The sequence below is a fragment of the Lepidochelys olivacea genome (genome assembly GCF_965140295.1).
Source record: "Lepidochelys olivacea isolate rLepOli2 genome assembly, chromosome: 14".
NCBI lineage: Eukaryota > Metazoa > Chordata > Testudines > Cheloniidae > Lepidochelys > Lepidochelys olivacea.
Genome location: NC_140424.1, coordinates 23,694,814 through 23,717,788, shown reverse-complemented (window position 1 = coordinate 23,717,788; position 22,975 = coordinate 23,694,814). Strand labels below are relative to the sequence as shown.

The following is a 22,975-nucleotide window of genomic DNA, read 5'->3' as shown; positions in this document are numbered from 1 at the left end:
GTACTACAGAACAATGTCCTAGTCAGGTTTAAGTTTACTTGAAAGCTCCCAAAAATATGCCACTGTGCTCTGTTAATCATATAAAAATTTGTGGTTAAACTGGGAGAACTTCAGCCTCCACAACTGTGAATCTAGCACTGAAGCTTATTTTAAAATGTATGAAAGATGTGCAAGCTGATAACGGCCAGAGTTTGGTCTCAGACATCACTGCACAGAAGATCAGAATACTCAATAAGCTCACTTTGAGACAGGTAACAGGCATGATGTATGGTGAACATATCTGTTTCTTTCATTAGGAAAAATATATAGCTTTCTGGAAATGTTAAGAATAAAAAGATGAATGAACTGACTTCTTGTTTAATTTATGTCAAAACAGATTAGAGAGTCTGTACCGCACTAGTAAGTCTACAGTGACAGCTTTTTGAAACTTACAAGTAGATGCCACACCATCTGCTATAAGAACAGAATATTCCAGATATGCCACTTAAATTTGAAAACACAGAAATACTATGAGAAGACCCAAGTCACAGATATTCAAGCAATAACTGAAAAAGCAGAACCTTCAAACCAGTGACTGGATGATAGGCTGTGCATTACTGAATTTATCAAACCACCAAGTGAACAAATAAAGGCTAATGGATCACAATGTATTTTCCAATTTGACAACTAGTTTAGTTCTGTTTACAACATACACAAGCAAAAAAGATGACAAGAAACCTGTTCTGTGGGGTCTGCAATCCCAAATTCGATTAAAACTACAACCAAAAGACTATAACAGGTAAAAAGATAGGGAAGTTGGAATTTTACTTCCTGGTATACTATCTAACATAAGAACTGTATATTTTGTAGGAGTGTAGCCCTGACAACCTCACTACAGTACTCTCTGCTATTAAATAACAGAAAGTTGGGAGAGGCTGCTGGTTTTTGTGCTAAGTAACAAGGCACTACACTTCAAATCTAGAGATAAAAGAATTCATGCTGCATTTTCCTTTTGTGGGAGAATTTCTGTCATTTCCTTTTAAATCCTTATTATTGAAGACTACTGAAGGCACCATCTGGAGTGCATTATACTTACTGCTTTATAAAAATACGGCCAGAGCCACTTGAGTGACTATGTTCACAATGGCAATGCAAACTTAAAGAAAAAAAGTGCAAAACAGATGCTTTACAGCTTTCATAAAAAAGTATGTTCATTAAATTAGTAGTCTTCGAGGAATCCAAGAAATGAAATGAAATAAAATGGAATTACTGGGCAGCTGAAATCTGTTGAGATTATGAAGTTTATATCCAACACATCTGAATACCAACCATTACTGTAAATAATGTGGCTTTAAGAATTTTCAAACTTGCATTTCTGTGGTGTCCTTCCTAGCTTTTGATTGATAGGAACTATTTAAAGGATCTAACCAAGACAGTAAAGGCCATAAAGTTGTTCAAAGTGAATTCTTACTCAAAACTTCACTGCCGATTTTGTAAGACAGATATAAAAGTTTTATTTGCTCTGTAAAATTTAGGTTACACTTTAGCAAGAGCACAGCTTCTTTAACCATTCTGGGGTTTATATATATAAACTGGAACCCCATTCTGAGGTTAAGAAAAAGAGTTAAGAAGAGTTTCTATCCATGCCTTGAGTTGCCCTACCAGTTTGTAAAGTGTAAAACCAAAGAAAATGCTTTTCCTCTCCCCTATTGATATTTGAAAGACCTCTAAAAACAGAAGGTGACATGGGAAACATTTTAAACTGATTACACAAGTGCTCTATGCATAGACAGCTCTCCAGTCTTTCAATCATAATCTTAGATTTTACTCAACAGTAAGTGAAAAATCCACACAAAAGCATGATTTTTGTTTTTTAAGTTGACATCCCTTTAAGACTGACAAACCCATGAAATTCTAAACCAAGTTGATCTCAAAGCTGGATATTCAGTCATAACCATTTGGTGTCTAAAGTTGTGAGGGAATGGGAGGAATAGCTATAAAATAGTTGATATGGGCTTTCAAATGATATGCAGTTAGGTAATTCACTAACTACTCTGTACATAAGCCACAGTTCAGGTCTATTGTGTAATTACTACCTTGTGTCATAGGCTATGTGCAGGACACACTGCCATCTGGGGAAAAAGTTTACCAATACGCATCTCATGTAAACAGGACAATGGTCTACTCAGGGATAGATGAGCCTAGGAGTTTTGTATTAAAGCAAGTGTTTGCCTACCACATTGCAACCATAGCATCTCTAGTAAATTAAATATGCTGTATACAGTATTGGAATAAGACTTCAAAGTTTCAATATACAAACTTCAGTTGAATTCAAGAAGGTAGTGTGTAAAGGAAACTTCCAATACCAATAAGGTAGGTTCTCACAGAGAGCTATGCCTATGAATAGGTAAAAATGTATATTTTTGTGAACAACCATCCAGGTTTTGGATTTTTTTTTAAACTTACAAAACGGGAAGAGTTGTCATTTTTCACAGTCTTTGCATTCCCAAAGGATTCCAGAATGGGGTTCGCCTGCAGAAGCTGACGTTCCAGCTCCCCCTAAGAAAACCACACAAACACAAAAGCAAACTTATATGAAACCCATGTGTATGTCAGACTGTCCCTGATTCTGTTTCCTTTCTGATCATTTTACCCCAGGTGCGTGACAAGATCTTCAAATACGTTGCCTTTTATTTGTTTGATTCCTTGCTCTGTTGACACTCTTCACTGGAATAGAGAAGATGGCATCTATTGTATAGAAAAGTGACCGAGCTTAGGTGGGCTGATGTTAGAAACACTGAACATAAAAAAGTGAATTCAAGTTCAGGGCTAATGAATTAGGCACAGAAGTCAGAGTAAAGCCCATATGCTGTTTTTGCAGGGGGGAAAACAATTTGACAAAGTAATGCATAATCTTTGGATTTCTGTGTAAGATGTTTCTGTAAATTAGATCTTTAGGATGGTTAATGATCTCTATATAAACCAGAAACATATAGGACAGCAGGTGCTTTAGCATGCACCATCAGTCAGCAAGCTGTTGATTCTCATAGCTAACTTGAGATTTTGGACAGAATTTGTGGTATTTCAATGTACTCTGAGCTGGAGTAAATATGACACAAATGGCATAAGTGAAATTGAATAATACCAAATTGTAAGATTAATTATTTTCAAATTTACACAGCCAGTCAACATTTGCTGTACATAGCTGTACTATTATTTATAAAACCCAATTGTTTTAAAGCTTCCTGAAGTTTAAGATAGCGAATTTAGAATTCACAAGGAGCAAGTACCTTAAGGACCTGAAAAAGAGCCTTTTAAATTACTGCCCATTAGAAGATCTGGCTAGTATAACCAGGTCTGTGCTGCATCCATGAGCCCACAGAAGTAGCAAGTGTTTGGAAGATGTGATACTATTTCCTGCCCCAAAGGATGGTAACAAAAAGTGGAATTATGTCTCTGGAATGTAATCACAAAATTAGTGTTCATAAATCTGCTTTTTCCAATCATTTACCATTTATAGCACACTGAGGAGTAAAACTCCTGGACTGAATGAACAACTGACAATGAGAGACATCGCACACCTCTGTTAGTCCTTACATATGTCAATGATTACACAAACTATTTTTTAAAACTCACTTTGATTAATACCTGTTAGATGCTTTTATTTTTAAGTTGTAACATATACCAGATTTGTTGAAAACTGATTCCTGCTCATTCTTGATCTGTTACTTGACCTCAGGTAGACTGCACAAAGTATGATCCACTTCAAAAACAGATTTCCTTTAGAACTGTATATCCTTTGAATCCTAGAGTTCCTAAAAACATTCAGAGTAGTCTCCCAGACTAACAACTGAACATTTACGGAGGACCCACACAAATATTGTACTCAGTTCCCAGTGTTTTAAAAAGAAAAAAAGTGTTCAATACTGTACCAACAGAAACCAACTCTGAGAAAAAATTTTAGCACCTACTCAGTGTAAAGTGTTTGTAATACTGGCCTGTCTTTTTATATACTGTCTAAATAGCTTGTTCAGAATCTCTGATCCAGATGGTAGTGGGCAGCATCTTGTTCATGTTTTTGCGCATTCATCGTTAGCAGATGTCAGGGACGGTTAGACAGAGAAGCCTGCTCACCTTTTTGTACTCAGCATGAAACAGACTAAATTAAAGATGTGAAATGAAGTAAGCCAACACCTTTCACAAAAGGATGCACACAAGTGGTTGCTCACTGAAGCTCACTGATATTTCAGTTTCTACTTAGCCTGGAAACAACAGATATTGGTTTCAAAATTTTGGTCTAAAGGCAGCACACTGTGTTACCACTGAAAGAGCCGGGTACTAAAGACCTGTGCTGTACATACTTCAAAGTCTACCTAAGAGCAACCAAAGTAAAAATATCCGAAGCACAAAGTAATGGTTTGGTCTGATAAGGGGAAACATTTGCATTATATATCATTTCAGAATGACCTAAAATGTAATAGCCTCCATTTTAGTTTGGAGAAACTGTATTGATACTTAATTTATAGAGAGTGTTGATCTCTATTCAGGGGATTTTGAATGTTTGAAGTACACAGGTTGGGAAAACTGTTCAGTAGAAAGCAGAATTAGAACTTATTTGTCACTGTTCTTTAAGAATCAGGATAGGAGTGGTGAGGAATGGTAAAGAGGAGAAACTTGATTACAGCCTAAAAAGCTATAATGTTTTTTCCTCGTTGAAGTTTTTGGTATTCATGACTAGGTAAGAAGGAACTTATCACAGACTACTAAACATATTCTCTTCGTAAGTTTTAAAATAGATTTAATAGTTTTAAATTATAGATTAAATTCAATTAATTTTATGAAATCAATTATCCTATTCAGAAACATTCCACCGAGATTTTAGAATGAAGGCAAGATTGGGCTAGATTCCCCTACTTATACAGTTAAATAGATCTTGGAAAAAGCAGCATCAAGATATTGTGAAAAGTGAAGTCATGCAATAAATTCATGCAGATCAATAAAGCAATGTTAGAGCAAGGACAAGAGATACTGTTATCTCAGTTTTAGAAAACCAGCATCCCAGTGATTTGGTTCATTGTGAAATCTGGGTGAGAGACAGGAGCTACATGCTACTCACATACAACAGGGATCCACTCTGTAGTTCAAAATGACAGTGAAACAAAATGTTAATGGTTATGATTTATGCAATATACCAACAATTCCAGATTAGAATTTAAAATACTCCTATTGATGCATTTAAAATATGAACATAATTGGACATTTTTTAATCCTGATGTGAACAGGTCCATTGGCAAAAAAAGCAATCCATCTAAACAGTATTCATTAGTTTCTGGTTTTACAGCAAAGAAGCACTTGAGTAAAGACTTCAAGTAAAATTTCAGAATTGCTCGTGTTCTGTTGATTTTCAATGAGATTTAGGCACTTAAATATCTATGTATTTTGAAAGTGGGACTTAGGTGCTTTTGAAAATGTTACCTTTATATAATCCTGGTGACCATGACAGACACAAACTTACCTCCTGAAAGAAGTGATCAGAGCAGTTATTCTCAAACTTTTGTATTGGTGACCCCTTTCACACAGCAAGCCTATGAGTGCAACCCCCCTTATAAATTAAATATTAAAAAAGTAACACTATTATAAATGCTGGAGGCAAAGCGGGGTTTGGGATGGAGGCTGACAGCTCACAACTCCCCAAGTAATAACCTTGCGACCCTCTGAGGGGAATGACCCCCAGTTTTGAGAACCCTTGGATTAGAGCATATACTTTGTCTGGTGTGCTTTTCCTTCTGCATTAGGGAGTCCCAATTTTACCCTTAACTCCCCATTTCTGCTCATTAAAGCAGTAGAGATCACACCACGTTCTGTAGATGGGAGTCCAGACATCCCCACTGACAGCTCAGCAGTGCTCCATCATGGCATAAGAAAGGGGAGGGGTTAAAACTCAAACATCATTGCTTCCCTACTCCTTCCTCCGTCAGGAATCATCATTGTCATGATGACTCCAGAAAGCCTGAGAAATAAGAGTAGCTCAAGCACACTCTGAAGATTTCAACCCACACAGGACTGAGCAGCCACTAAAGTGTTGGGTCAGGTTATAGCAAGTCATGGCAGATTTTGCACTTTAGAGGAAGTCTTGGTTTTCCCAAACCCTGTACTGTTGTGAAGAATATCATATCAATGTGTAACCTGAGCAGCTATAACACATTCAAGCACCCAAGCTTTTAGGATTAATGTGCATTTACGTTTCCATTAGTTTAATTTAAATCATTTCTTATGCACATCACTTAGTAATGCCAAAGTATTCTGCATTAAAATCTCCACAGTACATTTACCAAGGGCACACAGCAAGGTGGAGGATTTAAATTGGTGGTAAAGATGGCGCTTTTGCTTCAGGACAGATTAGGGTTGCCAAGCCTCCAGGATTGGCCTGGAGTCTCCTGGAATCAGCATCTATCTCCCAGTGACTATTGAAAGCACTCCAGAAGATTAATAGGATATTTTAAGAAAATGACATTATGTCATGGGGGGGGGGGGGGTAAAGAGAAATCTTCTGGAATAGCTTCAATCTGTGTTGGCAACTGTAGGACAGATAGATACCAGATTTTATCCTGGAGCATTGCAAGCTAGTATAATTCAAAGTCTGTTACTAGTCAGTGCTTTTGTAGAAAATGAATAAATACATTTTGCTCAGATTACTTAGTTGCATACTTGTACTAGTCTGTCACCACTTCATGACAAACATGCCACCAAATTAGTTGTATACAGACATTTAAAATTGATCGCTCATCTCATCATACAAAAATAGTTGGAAATATATGAATTAATCCATATAAACTTAGAAGCATAAAGAAAAACACTTGCCTGATGTTTCACGGGTTTAGGTGATTCGGGCTGTTCATTGCAAACAAACAAATGCAAGTGTTAGCAAGTCTGCATTTTTCCAGCTGCAAGCTATATCCCATATTAATTATATGTGTTAGTTTAACCAAACACTCAGTTCATGGAAATGGTTTTACCCAGTTACTGTAGCTAGAAGCAGAGCTATTATATTTCATTTGCCATTTCCTACTGAATTTTCTTATGCATATTCAAAGAACTAATACCATATGAAGTACACTTGCCAGAGAGTAAGTCTTCCCTCACACATACTGGCATTTATGGCATAACGGGCTACTGCAGAGGCAAGAATTTAACTAGTTGCTGTATACATATACTTTCTGTAATGCCAGCTAAAAATATCTAAAATAAAATTAAGTTGCTCTCTCTCTGCAGGCTTAATCACTGGACATAGTATTTGTTCAGCAGTATGGCATTCAGCATCCTTCTAAAGAAACTATACTGGTCCTAAGAGATACCAAGAGGAAGGTGGTATGAACACTTTCTTCTCCCCCCACCTCCCCAGAAAGGAGGTTTTTGCTGTATAATTCCAAAAAGGAATTAAATGTGCAACCTCCTATCTTGAGCAGGGGGTTTCAAGTGATTTTTCTCCCTAGGAGAAAGTGAATGTTGTTGGAAGACACTTAATTGGACTTTGAGGGAGAAAATGCTGTTAAAATATGAAAGTACTGTGTAGATGTAGTAGAAATTTTCCAAATTTTTATTTAACAAGATGAATTCTTGGGGAAATTTTTGCAAAATAAAAAGAATAAAATCTAATTTTTTCAGCCAGCTCTAGTACTATGTAAGGCCTGATCCTAAAACCTTTGCTCACATAGAGGACACAAAAGGGCTGCAAGTTCAGGCCCTCAAGATCAAAAAAGACCATTTTAAATCTTACTGTAAAACAGCCTTTGATTACACTAGGATTTTAGTTATTTAGCTACAAATTTAAGTGGACAAATTATTTTAGAATAGAGTCCACTGATCTGCAAAAGCAAAACCCATTTAGTTCAAACCACTGCAAGCTTGTGTGTGGACCAGCCCTATGTTAAAGGCTTTAGACTCCAATTAGTTTTACATTTGGCAAAAACAAATTTGCCAATTTCTCTTTTCATTAATGCTTTCCACTTGAATTAGATTTAACTGAAAGACGTTACTCTATTTAAATCAAATATTCCTGGTCAGGAAAGCCTCCTAGTCCCCAGAAGACTCCCTGATTTGGTTAATTGTTGCAAACCTATATAGAGCCATGCCCCTAATTCTGCTCCATTTCCCTCCCTGCACCACAAGTTTATAACCTCTGCACTGGCTTTTTAAAACACCATGGAAGCACACAAACATTCTATAAATTTGCCTTTTCTCCATTTTTTGGAATTGTATATCAAAAAACAATGTTAAGAGAACATTAAGGTTGCAAAATTAAGCCTTCTAAAAAAGTTAACCTGAATTCTGGCATTTCCTATCTGTGATCATATAATGAAAGATCTTTTCCTACAAGATTTCTGTTATTCATTCCACAGAATTGACCTGTGCACCTTCTACCCAGCTAGCCCCAGGTCCCTTTGCCCTCTTCCAACAGTTCCTCACCCATCTGTCCTGTCCCCTCTCCCAGCCTCCAGTTATTCCCTCCACCATCTCCCAGTCTGCCACACCCCGTGTTCACTGCTGGCACACACTCAATATTGAGAATAAAGGTGCCGGATTTGCAGCCATGGACAGCACAAGGGACAGGCTCCCTGCTTTGAGTTTCGGTGCCTGGCTTGGATACCATTTACAGGGAAAGTCCTGCTTTGCCCCTGCAGCTCTAGGCTGGAACATAGAATTATAGAAATGTAGGGCTGGAAAGGACTTTAAGAGGCCACCTAGTCCACCACCCTGTGCTGAGACAGGATTAAGTAAATCGAGAATCACCCTGACAGGCATCTAACTTGTTCTTAAATGCCACCAATGAAAAGGATTCCATGGCCTTTCCAAGTAACCTGTTCTAGTGCTTAACTATCCTTATAGTTAGAAAGTTTTCTTCTAATAACTAACCTAAATCTCCCTTACTGCAAACTAATCAGATTACTTTCTTGTCCTACCCTTGGACATGGAGAACAATTGATCACTGCCCTCTTTATAACAACTTTTTACATATTTAAAGACTGTTACGTTTCCCCTTGGTCCTCTCTTCTCTTGATAATTATTTCAATCTTTCTCCATAGGTCAGGTTTTCTGCCTTTTGTCATTTGTGTTGCTCTCCTCTCTAACTTGTCCACATCTTTCTTAAAGTGCGGGACCCAGAAGTGGACACAGTACTCCAGCTGAGGCCTCGCCAGCACCAAAAACAGTAGAACAGTTACCTCTCATCTTCATCCAATACGACACTCATGTTAATACAACCCAGAATGACATTTGCCTTTATTATAACAGCCCCACACTATTAACTCACTCGATTAGTGGCCCATTATATACACCCAGACCCTTTTCTGCTATACAGCTGCCTAGTCAGCTACTCTCCATTTTGTATTTGAAATTCAATTAAGACAAGTACTACACCTAAGAAGGAAAAATCAAATGCACATTTTATTGATTGCAAACAAATTCTCCAAATTGTCACAGTCATTCTGAATTCTGTTCCTCCAAAGTGCTTGCAACCCCTTCCAGCATGCTCAGCTGCTCCACGGGGATAGTGCACATGCAGCCTGGTTACCACTAGGAGCAGTGAGGGGCTGGAGTGTCCTCCATGCAGACTGAATATTCAGAGGTTATTAGGGTGACCAGGTGTCTGGTTTTCGACCAGAACACCCGGTTGAAAAAGGACCCTGGCAGCTCCAGTCAGCACTGCCGACTAGGCAATTAAAAGGTCCAGTCGGCAGTGCTGCAGAGCTAAGGCAGGCTAGTCCCCTACCCGTCCTGGGGCACCACACTTCGTCCCAGAAGCAGACAGCAGGTCCACCACAGGACTCTGTGGGGGGGGGGCGGGCAGAGCTTGCAGCCAAGAGCAGGGCGCACCATGGAGCATCCTGACCCGACTCCCCCTCGCTTAGGAGCTGGACCTGCTGGCCACTTTCAGGGTGCAGCATGGTGCACTAAGACAGGCAGGCAGCCTGCCTTATCCCCCCTGCTGCACCGCTGACCAGGAGCAACTCAAGGTAAGCTTACATCCCAACCCCCAGCCTTGAGCCCCTCCAAACCCAGAGCCCTTTCCTGTACCCCAAACCCTTTGTCCCCAGCCAGCACCCACCAGCCTAGAGCCCATACCCCCTCCAGCACCCCAACCCCGAGCCCCCTCCCCACAAGCTGAACCCCTTGGCCCCACCCCCAGCCTGGAGCCTCCTCCTGCACCCCAAGCCCCTCATCCTCAGCCCCACAGCCCACCTCCCCAGCTTGAGCCCTTACTCCCTTCTGCACCCCAAACCCCTCATTTCTGGCCCCACCCCAGAGCTCACACCCCCATTTAGAGCCCTCACCCCTTCCCGTACTCCAACACCTGCCCCAGTGAAAGTGAGTCAGGGTGGGGTAGATCGAGCCACTGAGGGAGGAGGAAAATGTAGTGAGCAGGGGCAGGGCACCAAGGAAGGGGCAGGTCTAAGGTGTTCGGTTTTGTGCAACTGGAAGGTTGGCAACATCAGAGGTTATAGTTGCTGAATTATAAGTCTCTAAACTCTTTGAAAACAAAATCTGTTTCCAGATGCTTGGTAGGAGCTTGCTAGAGCTTCGCCACTATAATATCTGAAAACTCTTATCTGCACTGAGCATGCTCCAGCTTCTCAGCTCCCACATGCTACCAAACTGCACCGTGTGCCGTCCCCACAGAGCTACTGAGCATGCTGGAGGTCAGGACTTTTCCTACAACTGCAGCTCCTGGCTGCTGTGTGCTAGGGTAGAGTCGAGTACCAAACAGAGCAGGGAGCCTCTCTCTTCTGTGCTGTCTATGGCCTGTCCTGCTGGTGCTCAGGCAGCCTAGAGGAGGAAGGTGACACACAAATGCAGAGAGAACAAGAGCTGGATGGAGTGGGGGGGAGAAGGAGGCTACAAGAAGAGTAGATGGAGACAAAAAGCCAGGGAGAGTAGACTAGTTGGGCAAGGAGACTGCAAGCCAGGGGAGGGAAGAAAAAGAGAAAGAGGAGATCAGATGAAGATTGGGACTGCGAAAAGGCAGGGGTAGGGAGAAGGCAGGACAACGTACAGGTTGGAGGGGGAATGGGCAGAAGGGTCTGTGCCCACCAGAGCACACTTCGCCAAAGCCTCGAATGGAACCCAAGATTTCAGAGTCTCACTGTTTTTCTGCTGTCAACAAATATCTGTGAAACCCAAAACACAGAGTATACATTTCATGCCCTTTTGGTGCTGGTCCACAGAGTGGATGACACTGCTGTCATCAGTTACTCCCTTTGCTCAAAGAGCAGGCGTATGTGTGATAGATCTAAAAGGTTCCAACCTGGTGATGAACCATATGGATTTCAATGACAATACATGATGGAATTTGTTTCTTAAAATCCTAGGTTATTAATCTCTAGGAAATGCCAGAGTTAAGATTGACTGTGCAACTTTAATTCAGCTCCCTTATGCATATGATAAAGTCTTTAATTACATTATCACAAACTAATTTTTCCACAGAGCCCCCGCTGTCTCATTCAGTGCCTAGCTTGGACAGTTCTCACTGAACAAACAGCTATTCAATATTTTGTTTCATCTTTGTTGTGCAACGTGTATCCCCATGCCTTATTTACTGCACACTATTCAAACCCTGCTCTGACCTCAGAATTGACTTCCCTGTACACTTTTTTACTGTGCAAATCACTATATTATCTGAGTGTTTCAGACAAGAGAGCTAATTTATCTTCACAACACCTCTGAAGTGAGGGGCTCTTACCCCCTTTTTACAGAAAGGGAGCTGAGGCACATAGATTAAGGTACGATGTGTCAAGGGTTTGGATGCCTAATTTGAGACACCTAGGACCTGATTCCCCCCCGCCCCCCAGCATACTTAGCATTATATAGCACGTTATATATTTAAAACACAGCTCCCACTGACTTCAGTTCTCAACACTTCTGCAAATGAGACTCAAGGTCTCAAGCTGGGAATCTGGAAAACGAACACCACAGTTAATGACCACCTATGAAGTGTTTGGTGTATGTGACTTGACTAGCATCACACAGGAACTCGGTGGCAGAGGCAGGGCTAGAACACCATTCTCTAACTCAGAAATGAACTACCTTAACCATGAGACTGTCCTTTCTCTTCCTAAAATCCCCTGATGCATTCACTGCACTCCCAAATTCCTCAAATGAAAGTAGTCTTACAAAAAGCCTCCTTCACTACGTAACCCTGATTCCCCACACTGCGAGTCCATCCTGTGCACTGAATGAGGCAGGGGTCCCATAGAAAAATAGTATGTAGTCATGTAATTTAAAAAAAAAAAACAACACACCATAATGCATACACACAAGGCAAACAAATTACAGTTTAAGAAGGCATATCCTAAACCATGGAGTGCTCGACTTTGCAATCTCAATGTTATTTTAATGCAGCGTGCGCACACAGGCAAAATATACAGATAAACTGATGAACTCCCTTCCCTTATCTCTTTTCCTATATCTGTCTAGTGTAATGCAGCTTCACTCCTGACACCTTGCCTCCAGCTCAGTATAAGCCAATAAAGAACAAGAGTCAAGTGATAAAGCATCAAAGATATGAATGGATTACCATGTACAGTAAAAGTCAGACTCTAGCAAAGTAGCAGTCCCAATATATTTAATACATTTTTTTTAAACACACTTCAGTTAATTTTGAGTGCTTGACTTCGCAACACCCAATATTTTTCCTTTAGACTATGTTGTTTTATGCAACCTTGATTCTGCTTCTCTCTTTTATATGTTTTAGGACATGGATTACAAATTGCATCTTCCTACATTTTTCACACAACCCTGCCTCATTTCACTGCTCACAACATAAACTACTTGGTGAATGAAGTAGGTGTTAAAATTTCTTTTGATCCTCATCCTTCATCCATGCCCTTCACCATCCAAAGCTTTACACCTAATAAAAAAATTACTTTCTCCACAGGCTCTTTTATGGCAATTACTGCAATATCCAAGTGCCACACACACTATTAATGAATTTATCCCCTGCAAGATACAAAAGGGGTATTCTCTCATTTTACTAATAGGAACTCAGGCAAAAAGATTAAGATCAAAATTCACAGAGGTGTCCACTAATTTTTGAGTGATTGGGAATGCAACCTGACACCAACAGTATGTCTCCCAGCCCCAACCCCCCCAGTATTTAAACATCTTCATAGCACTTCATATATTCAAAGCATTGTACAGATATTTAACTAATCAATCTTCACAGCATCCCTGTGAGAAGTGGGCAATTTCACAGACAGGGAAACAGAGAAAGGAGATGTGACTTGCCTAAAGCCACACTGTACGTCAGTGGCAGAGCCAGGATTGTCCATAATCAAAAACTTTTAAATGAAGTAATTAAGTTTGAGCAATTGTGACATTTTCCCAAAGCAAACCCTAAAAACAAGGAAATACGTCACATTATACCTCTTAATCATGTCCTAATGCCACCATGGCATGACAAGACTCAAATCACCACAAGGAACTTCCTTCTGCTTGTAACTGACAAAGACATTACACATAACACAGGGAGATTAATGTGCTACACAAACAGTGCCAACTCTGTGGGAGGAACACCCACGGAAAAAAGTTAGTGGGTGCTTAGCACCCACCAGCAGCCAGCTCTTCCCCTCCCCCCCCCCCGGCACCTCCGGAATCCCAATCAACTCCTCCTCCCTCCTAGCATCTCCTGCCCGCCACAATCAGCTGTTCTGTGGCGGGCAGGAGGCGCGGGGAGGAGTGGGCAGAACTGGTTGGGAAGAGGTAGGTGGAGGAGGGTTTGGGAGAAGTGGCGGGGCAGAGCAGAGCGGGAAGAGGCAGGGCCTGGGGCAGAGCGGAGAGGCGGGTTGAGCACCCCCAGAGCAAGCCAGTGTCTGTGTACACAAAAGCCTTATTAGAAACTCATGCTCGCACCATAAGCATACAACATATTGCATAATTACCCTGTGCAGAAAGTTAATGGAATATTTGCGCATGTTGGGGTTGTAATTTAGGTTTCCCCACATATAGGGCTTGTTAAAGACTTCAAGAGTCCACATGAACACAGAGCAGCCTCCCCTCTGCTCTCTCATCCCTCACACTGTCCTCCAGATTCTCCTTCTTAACCCTGTCCTGCTGCTACCAATTTTCTTCAGCATTGCTAACTCACGTGTAAATCGTGTGTCATGTAGTTCTGCCTCCTGCTTTCCTGTGATTTTGAGCCTCCATGTGCTCAGGCTTCAAGTCAAGGGACAGGCAGGGGTCTACCGGACAACTTATAATGGGAAATATAACGTCAACAAAACCATAGGGGTTGCTATTGTAAATGGTTCAAGACAGAGACTGCTTTAGATCTTAAGCGCCATACAACCTGTGGTACCACTGCAAAATATAAAGCATGCAAACAGCAATACTTTTGGTAGTGAACCACTTGCCTAGACTGAAACTGAATAATGGAGTCACTGAGTGTACAACTGATGATCTGAAACCCATTTATATACTTTTGATTCTGCACTGCATAAAACCCTTAATCCACTACTGTGCATGTCAGATTTTGCCGAAGTCCAGAGGCTTTCTTTACGTTTTACTGAAAGAATCCCAGTTATAAGGCAGTGAGTTAAGTTTTTCCAGTACCAAGTCGTATAAAAATAAAGACATCAATCATAGCAAAGGGCTCAGTTGTTTTACTACCTTTCCCTAACAGTGGGCTTCTAGCTCTCACCATTGCAAAAGCATGGGGTTTATTACACATTGTAATTTTCCACATATCCTGTCAGAGTTTTACAGTATTTGTTTTTAATACTATGAATTAAGCAGTCATGCTTTATTTTCCAAATTACTAATTTCTGTTGCTAGAACACTTTAATGATATCTTAGCTAACAGCCATATCAACTGATATTTATTTTTGATCCTAAAAATTAGTTTTTAATCCTTTTAGCAGTGACAGCACTTTAGGGTATTTAGATACAATAAAGCTTGGCCCTGGAAAAGAGCAAGACAATTGAAAATAAAAAAACAAAAACAAAAAACACTTACTGGAATATTATGGTCCTTTCTTCCTTTATGGGAGGAAGCAACATGAGCAAGGTACTGAATAACTTTCTTGGTGTTTTCGGTCTTCCCAGCACCAGATTCACCTCTGCAAGACACATTCACACATTTTTCTCTCAAAATTCAGTTTTAACAAGCATAGTCAGTCTTTTATGGTAACTACCTAATTTCATTTCAGTCTCAGGCTTAGACCACACAATGGTATTTTATTAACTGTCTGAAAGAAAGTGCTAATGTTTAATTTAAGGATGTATGCAGTGTAGCTGCAGACGTGTCTATCCCAAGATATTAGAGACACAAGGTGGGTGAGGTAATATCTTTTCTTGGACTAACTGCTGTTGGTAAGAAAGAAAAGCTTTCAAGCCACACAGAGCTCTTCTTCAGGTCTTGGAAAAGAACTTCCAACTTCACAGCAAAATGCATTTTCCTTTCCCAAACCTGAAGAAGAGTTGTGTGGCTCAAAAGCTTGTCTCTCATCAGCAGAAATTGGTCCAATAAGACATATTACCTGACCCATCTGGTCTCTAAAGTTTAAGGAAGCCAATAAGGAGTTTGTCAGTTTAAATAGCTTTGTTATCCAAAAGGTCTCCCATGCATATCATTTAATTATTGGTACAATGCCAAGTATGCTTATTATGTATCAAGCATACTTTTTATCATAATTCTTTACCACCACCAATTAACAACAAACCCTAATCTTCAATTCTTGCATGAAACAAGTGTTCTTACCTCTTCTTTAAAGGCTAAGAAACTGAAGCAGAGAAATTGACTTGACCAAGGCCACGGACTGAATTTCTTAGAATAATGAAAATATAAACACAATGCCATAATGGCGCTTCGTGCTCTAGGTGCCAGACTTTCAGAAACGCTAAGCTCCCACACATCCCAGTGAAGTCCATGGGACTGCAAGTGCTCAGCACTTTTGAACGTCAGGCCCTAGGAGCATTAGCAGTAGAATACATCTTAACATATTGTACCATAATCAGATTCTTGGCGAGGCTGAAGCATATCTAGGGTTGCAAGGAATATACACATATTACACTTTTAATTTTATTGCTGTGAACAGGTACAATGCACATATTCATTAAGATAACATGCATTATTTTAATGAATGCTCAGCTAGGTTTAAAGTAGGATATGTCTGACTTATTTCAAGATGTGTCTGTAGGACACAAAGTTGTAAACTGATTTTTCCAAGGGAGATATTTATTAAAGCTATATTTTCTTCACATGAAGCGGGACTGACACCACAAGGTTATTTCATAGCCGTAATTTAGTTTTCAGACAATTCTACATTATAAATCTATTGATGCATCTTTTAGTAACTCACTAAAACTTAGCTATGATTTGGTAGCGGAGTTAAGTGGGAAGATATTGCTGTTTGTGTTTATGAAGCATATGAAATTAAGAAGGTTCTTTTACTTTGAATTACACTGAAAAAGTGAAATTTTCTCCCATTGTTAAATATTCATTTTAGAAATAAATCTTCACGTAGTTAACCATGGAACCATTTCAAGCCTGCTAGGATGTCAGTTCAGTCAATTGCCATTTCTGTTACAAATAGTCTAACTGAAAACGTGTGTGTGTGCAGTATGGATTAACAACTTTTGCAGTTGAAGTTTCCAAGGCAACACTTCCCTCCATTGCACTATATATACACACAGTAGATTTAGTAGTTGTCCAAAATTTGCTTTCTTGACATCTAATACCTTTGGAATGGTATGTTTTGTGAAATTCAGACAGCTGAAGTTTTCCTGTTCTCACATTTCAATTAACTGTTCTGTTTTTGCCAAGACGAAGTGTAGTATTTTAAAACTGATTCAGTTTTATAAGGGAGGATTGTGATGCTGACAGACCAAGTGCCAGTTCATTCCAAGGCCCCTAAGGGTATGTCTACACTACAGAATAAGGTCGAATTTATAGAAGTCGGTTTTTTAGAAATCGGTTTTATATATTCGAGTGTGTGTGTCCCCACAGAAAATGCTCTAAGTGCATTAACTCGGCGGAGTGCTTCCACAGTACCGAGGCTAGAGTCGACTTCCGGAGCATTGCACTGTGGATAGCTATCCCACAGTTCCCGCAGTCTCCGCCGCCCATTGGAATTCTGGGTTGAGATCCCAATGCCTGATGGGGCTAAAACATTGTCACGAGTGGTTCTGGGTACATATCATCAGGCCCCCATTCCCTCCCTCCCTCCGTGAAAGCAAGGGCAGACAATCATTTCGCGCCTTTTTTCCTGAGTTACCTGTGCAGACGCCATACCACGGCAAGCATGGAGCCCGCTCAGGTAACCGTCACCGTATGTCTCCTGGGTTTTGGCAGACGCGGTACGGCTTTGCTACACAGTAGCAGCAACCCATTGCCTTCTGGCAGCAGACGGTGCAGTACGACTGGTAGCCGTCCTTGTCGTGTCCGAGGTGCTCCTGGCCGCGTCGGCTGGGAGCGCCTGGGCAGACATGGGCGCAGGGACTAAATTTGGAGCGACTTGACCAGGTCATTCTCTTTAGTCCTGCAGTCAGTCCTATTGAACCGTCTTATGGTGAGCAGGCAGGCGATACGGATTGCTAGCAGTCGTATTGTACCATCTTCTGCCAGGCAGGCAAGAGATGAGGATGGCTAGCAGTCGTACTGTACCATCTTCTGCTGAGCAGCCATGAGATGTGGATGGCATGCAGAACTTCTGCACTGTCTGCTGCCAGCCAAAGATGTATAAGATAGATGGAGTGGATCAAAAGAAGAAATAGACCAGATTTGTTTTGTACTTATTTGCCTCCTCCCCTGTCTAGGGGACTCATTCCTCTGGGTCACACTGCAGCCACCCACAGAGAAGGTGCAGCAAGGTAAATCTAACCATGTATCAATCAGAGGCCAGGCTAACCTCCTCGTTCCAATAAGAACAATAATTTAGGTGCACCATTTCTTATTGGAACCCTCTGTGAAGTCCTGCCTGAAATACTCCTTGATGTAAAGACACCCCCTTTGTTGATTTTAGCTCCCTGAAGCCAACCCTCTAAGCCGTGACGTCAGTCGCCCCTCCCTCCATCAGAGCAACAGCAGACAATCGTTCCGCGCCTTTTTTCTGTGTGGACGCCATACCAAGGCAAGCATGGAGGCCGCTCAGCTCACTTTGGCAATTAGGAGCACATTAAACATCACACGCATTATCCAGCAGTATATGCAGCACCAGAACCGGGCAAAGCGATACCGGGCGAGGAGGCGACGTCAGCGCGGTCACGTGAGCGATCAGGACATGGACACAGATTTCTCTGAAAGCATGGGCCCTGCCAATGCATGCATCATGGTGCTAATGGGGCAGGTTCATGCTGTGGAACGCCGATTCTGGGCTTGGGAAACTAGCACAGACTGGTGGGACCGCATAGTGTTGCGGGTCTGGGACGTTTCCCAGTGGCTGCAAAACTTTCGCATGCGTAAGGGCACTTTCATGGAACTTTGTGACTTGCTTTCCCCTGCCCTGAGGAGCATGAATACCAAGATGAGAGCAGCCCTCACAGTTGAGAAGCAAGTGATGATAGCCCTGTGGAAGCTTGCAACGCCAGACAGCTACCGGTCAGTTGGGAATCAATTTGGAGTGGGCAAACCTACTGTGGGGGCTGCTGTGATGCAAGTAGCCCATGCAATCAAAGATCTGCTGATATCAAGGGTAGTGACTCTGGGAAACGTGCAGGTCATAGTGGATGGCTTTGCTGCAATGGGATTCCCTAACTGTGGTGGGGCTATAGACAGAACCCATATCCCTATCTTGGCACCGGAGCACCAAGCCGCCGAGTACATAAACCACAAGGGGTACTTTTCGATAGTGCTGCAAGCTCTGATGGATCACAAGGGACGTTTCACCAACATCAATGTGGGATGGCTGGGAAAGGTACATGATGCTCGCATCTTCAGGAACTCTGGGCTGTTTCAAAAGCTGCAGGAAGGGACTTTATTCCCAGACCAGAAAATAACTGTTGGGGATGTTGAAATGCCAGTATGTATCCTGAGGGACCCAGCCTACCCCTTAATGCCATGGCTCATGAAGCCGCACACAGGCAGCCTGGACAGTAGTCAGGAGCTGAGCAAGTGCAGAATGGTGGTAGAATGTGCATTTGGACATTTAAAAGCATGCTGACGCAGTTTACTGACTCGCTTAGACCACAGCGAAACCAATATTCCCACTGTTATTACTGCTTGCTGTGCGCTCCACAATATCTGTGAGAGTAAGGGGGAGACGTTTATGGCGGGGTGGGGGGTTGAGGCAAATCGCCTGGCTGCTGGTTACGCGCAGCCAGACACCAGGGCGGTTAGAAGAGAACAGGAGGGCGCAGTACGCATCAGAGAAGCTTTGAAAACCAGTTTCATGACTGGCCAGGCTACGGTGTGAAAGTTCTGTTTGTTTCTCCTTGATGAAACCCCCCGCCCCTTGGTTCACTCTACTTCCCTGTAAGCTAACCACCCGCCCCTCCTCCCTTCAATCACCGCTTGCAGAGGCAATAAAGTCATTGTTGCTTCACATTCATGCATTCTTTATTCATTCATCACACAAATAGGGGGATGACTACCAAGGTAGCCCAGGAGGGGTGGTGGAGGAGGGAAGGAAAATGCCACACAGCACTTTAAAAGTTTACAACTTTAAAATTTATTGAATGACAGCCTTCTGTTTTTTGGGCAATCCTCTGTGGTGGAGTGGCTGGTTGGCCGGAGGCCCCCCCACCACGTTCTTGGGCATCTGGGTGTGCAGGCTATGGAACCTGGGGAGGAGGGCAGTTGGTTACAGAGGGGCTGCAGTGGCAGTCTGTGCTCCAGCTGCCTTTGCTGCAGCTCAACCATACACTGGAGCATACTGGTTTGATCCTCCAGCAGCCTCAGCATTGAATCCTGCCTCCTCTCATCACGCTGCCGCCACATTTGAGCTTCAGCCCTCTCTTCAGCCCGCCACCTCTCCTCCCGGTCATTTTGTGCTTTCCTGCACTCTGACATTATTTGCCTCCACGCATTCGTCTGTGCTCTGTCAGTGTGGGAGGACAGCATGAGCTCGGAGAACATTTCATCGCGAGTGCGTTTTTTTTTTTCCTTTCTAAGCTTCACTAGCCTCTGGGAAGGAGAAGATCCTGTGATCATTGAAACACATGCAGCTGGTGGAGAAAAAAAAAAAAGGGACAGCGGTATCTAAAGAGACATTTTATAAAACAGTGGCTACACTCTTTCAGGGTAAACCTTGCTGTTAACATTACATACATAGCACATGTGCTTTCGTTACAAGGTCGCATTTTGCCTCCCCCCACCGTGTGGCTACCCCCTCAACCCTCCCCCCTCCCCGTGGCTAACAGCAGGGAACATTTCTGTTTAGCTACAGGCAAACAGCCCAGCAGGAATGGGCTCCTCTGAGTGTCCCCTGAAGAAAAGCACTCTATTTCAACCAGGTGACCATGAATTATATCTCACTCTCCTGAGGATAACACAGAGAGATAAAGAACGGATGTTGTTTGAATGCCAGCAAACATACACTGCAATGCTTTGTTCTACAATGATTCCCGAGTACGTGTTACTGGCCTACAGTGGTAAAGTGTCCTACCATGAAGGATGCAATAAGGCTGCCCTCCCCAGAAACCTTTTGCAAAGGCTTTGGGAGTACATCCAGGAGAACCGCGAATGCCAGGGCAAAGTAATCCTTTCACATGTTTGCTTTTAAACCAGGTATAGTATTTTAAAAGGTACACTCACCAGAGGTCCCTTCTCCGCCTGCTGGGTCCAGGAGGCAGCCTTGGGTGGGTTCGAGGGGTACTGGCTCCAGGTCCAGGGTGAGAAACAGTTCCTGGCTGTCGGGAAAACCGGTTTCTCCGCTTGCTTGCTGTGAGCTATCTACAACCTCATCATCATCCCCAAAACCTGCTTCCGTATTGCCTCCATCTCCATTGAAGGAGTCAAACAACACGACTGGGGTAATGGTGGCTGAACCCCCTAAAATGGCAGGCAGCTCATCATAGAAGCGGCATGTTTGGGGCTCTGACCCGGAGCAGCCGTTCGCCTCTCTGGTTTTCTGGTAGGCTTGCCTCAGCTCCTTCAGTTTCACGCGGCACTGCTTCGGGTCCCTGTTATGGCCTCTGTCCTTCATGCCCTGGGAGATTTTGACAAAGGTTTTGGCATTTCAAAAACTGGAACGGAGTTCTGATAGCACAGATTCCTCTCCCCAAACAGCGATCAGATCCCGTACCTCCCGTTCGGTCCATGCTGGAGCTCTTTTGCGATTCTGGGACTCCATCATGGTCACCTCTGCTGATGTGCTCTGCATGGTCACCTGCAGCTTGCCACGCTGGCCAAACAGGAAATGAGATTCAAAACTTCGCGGTTCTTTTCCTGTCTACCTGGCCAGTGCATCTGAGTTGAGAGTGCTGTCCAGAGCGGTCACAATGGAGCACTCTGGGATAGCTCCCGGAGGCCAATACCGTCGAATTGTGTCCACAGTACTCCAAATTCGAGCCGGCAAGGCCGATTTAAGCGCTAATCCACTTGTCAGGGGTGGAGTAAGGAAATTGATTTTAAGAGCCCTTTAAGTCAAAATAAAGGGCTTCATCGTGTGGACGGGTGCAGGTTTACATCGATTTAATGCTGCTAAATTTGACCTAAAGTCCTAGTGTAGACCAGGGCTAAGCCTCACTGAGAACTGATAAACCCATACTGGAAAACAGTCTGGCTCACATGTGCATCAGTATTATAAAAACAGGTATTAGATTTATTAAAAAAATGTAGGTTTAGACTTTATGAAATGTTTGTAAATTGCTGCATGCATTAATCTTACCTACAACAGCTGTATCCCATGTTACAAGGTAATATTTAAGAGTTTGCTCTGTAACTGTAAAAAAGTGTTTGCTCTAAAACTACCAGGAGAGAAGCATTACCAAGTACGAAATACTAGTTGACCATAAGAGGTGTCATCTTCTACCCAACAAAAGAAGGCCCATAGACACCAGAGGAACCATTGTGGAACATAAGTGGACAAAAGACTGTTGATTGCTCCCCCACACCCATGAAGAGGAGACATCCATGAGCACTCATCCCATCAGCTTGAACTCTGGGGGAAGGGAATAAAAATCCCTGTCAAGAAGCTATTGTTATCTCTATGCTGATTGAGCTTTGAAGGGCAAAGATTTCTAAGCATAATCAAGAGTTCTCCAGTGCTTTGCCTGGGTTAGCACTAAAGGACATACAGAGCTTTGTATTTATAGAAGCTTCTATTACCTTTTGGAACCCAACTCATTTGTGCATGTACTTTTACCAGCTTTAATCTTGTCAATAAGGTCTGGTCTACATTAGAGTTAGAGCGATGAAGGCAGTTTTTGTCAACCTAACCATGGCAGTGTCTACACCTAAATTTCGCTCCCACTGATGTAATTACCCCTCTGTACAGACCTTCATGAGTGGCACAGAGTCCAGATCGATGTAGTTAGGTCCATCCAGAGTCACTGTAGCCACCACATTGCTTATGTAAACTGCTACTGGCTTTCAGGAGCTGTCCCACAATGCCCCACACTGACCATACAATCAATCAATACAAGCACTCCTGGTGAGGATGCACATAGTCAACGGAAGGAGCGAAGTGTAAACATGGGGTACAGATGTGGGGACCTGCATGAAAGATCCCCTAAGCTTATTTCTACCAGCTTAGGTTAAAAGCTTCCCCAAGCCACAAACCTTTTCCTTGTCCTTGGATGGTATTGCTGCCACCACCAAGTGATTTAGACCAGAATTCAGGAAAAGGGCCACTTGGAGTCCCTATTTCCCCAAACCCCTTCACACCCTTTCCCGGGGAGGCTTGAGAATAATATACTAACCAATTAGTACAATGTGAGCACAGACCAGACCCCTTGGTTTTTAGGGCACTAAAAATTAATCAGGTTCTTAAAAGAATAATTTTATTTAAAAAAAAAAGTTAAAAAAAAAAATCACATCTGCAAAAATCAGGATGGAAGGTAACTT

The 22,975-nt window shown here is 42.4% G+C and overlaps 2 protein-coding genes across 4 annotated transcripts in view; both read right to left on the bottom strand.

The window, feature by feature from the left end:
- The window catches only part of MYH10 (myosin heavy chain 10), a 143,465-nt gene that overhangs the window by 66,099 nt on the left and 54,391 nt on the right, over positions 1-22,975 (bottom strand). The window contains exons 5-8 of one of the 3 annotated variants that reach the window (XM_084647505.1): positions 14,987-15,089; positions 6,841-6,870; positions 5,096-5,113; positions 2,446-2,538 (exon numbers count right to left, since the gene is read on the bottom strand). In XM_084647505.1, the coding sequence (XP_084503631.1) occupies positions 2,446-2,538; positions 5,096-5,113; positions 6,841-6,870; positions 14,987-15,089 (244 nt within the window). The remainder of the gene's footprint in view (positions 1-2,445; positions 2,539-5,095; positions 5,114-6,840; positions 6,871-14,986; positions 15,090-22,975) is intronic. The other 2 variants (XM_084647506.1, XM_084647507.1) reach the window with 2 other exon arrangements.
- LOC311530706 (uncharacterized protein) lies at positions 19,531-21,571 on the bottom strand. Its single transcript, XM_084647540.1, has 3 exons — positions 21,213-21,571; positions 20,723-21,116; positions 19,531-20,133 (listed from the first exon to the last, which is right to left on the bottom strand). Exons 1-3 carry the CDS (start codon positions 21,288-21,290, stop codon positions 19,631-19,633), a joined length of 975 nt encoding a protein of 324 aa, XP_084503666.1. The 5' UTR covers positions 21,291-21,571; the 3' UTR covers positions 19,531-19,630.

Coding starts and splice junctions, on each gene's coding strand:
- LOC311530706 (XM_084647540.1), bottom strand. CDS start 21,290: ATGCAGAGCACATCAGCAGAGGTGACCATGATGGAGTCCCAGAATCGC. Junction 21,117..21,212: donor CAGCATGGACCGAACGGGAG/GTACGGGATCTG, acceptor AAAATCTCCCAG/GGCATGAAGGACAGAGGCCA. Junction 20,134..20,722: donor AGGCGGAGAAGGGACCTCTG/GTGAGTGTACCT, acceptor TTTCTCCACCAG/CTGCATGTGTTTCAATGATC.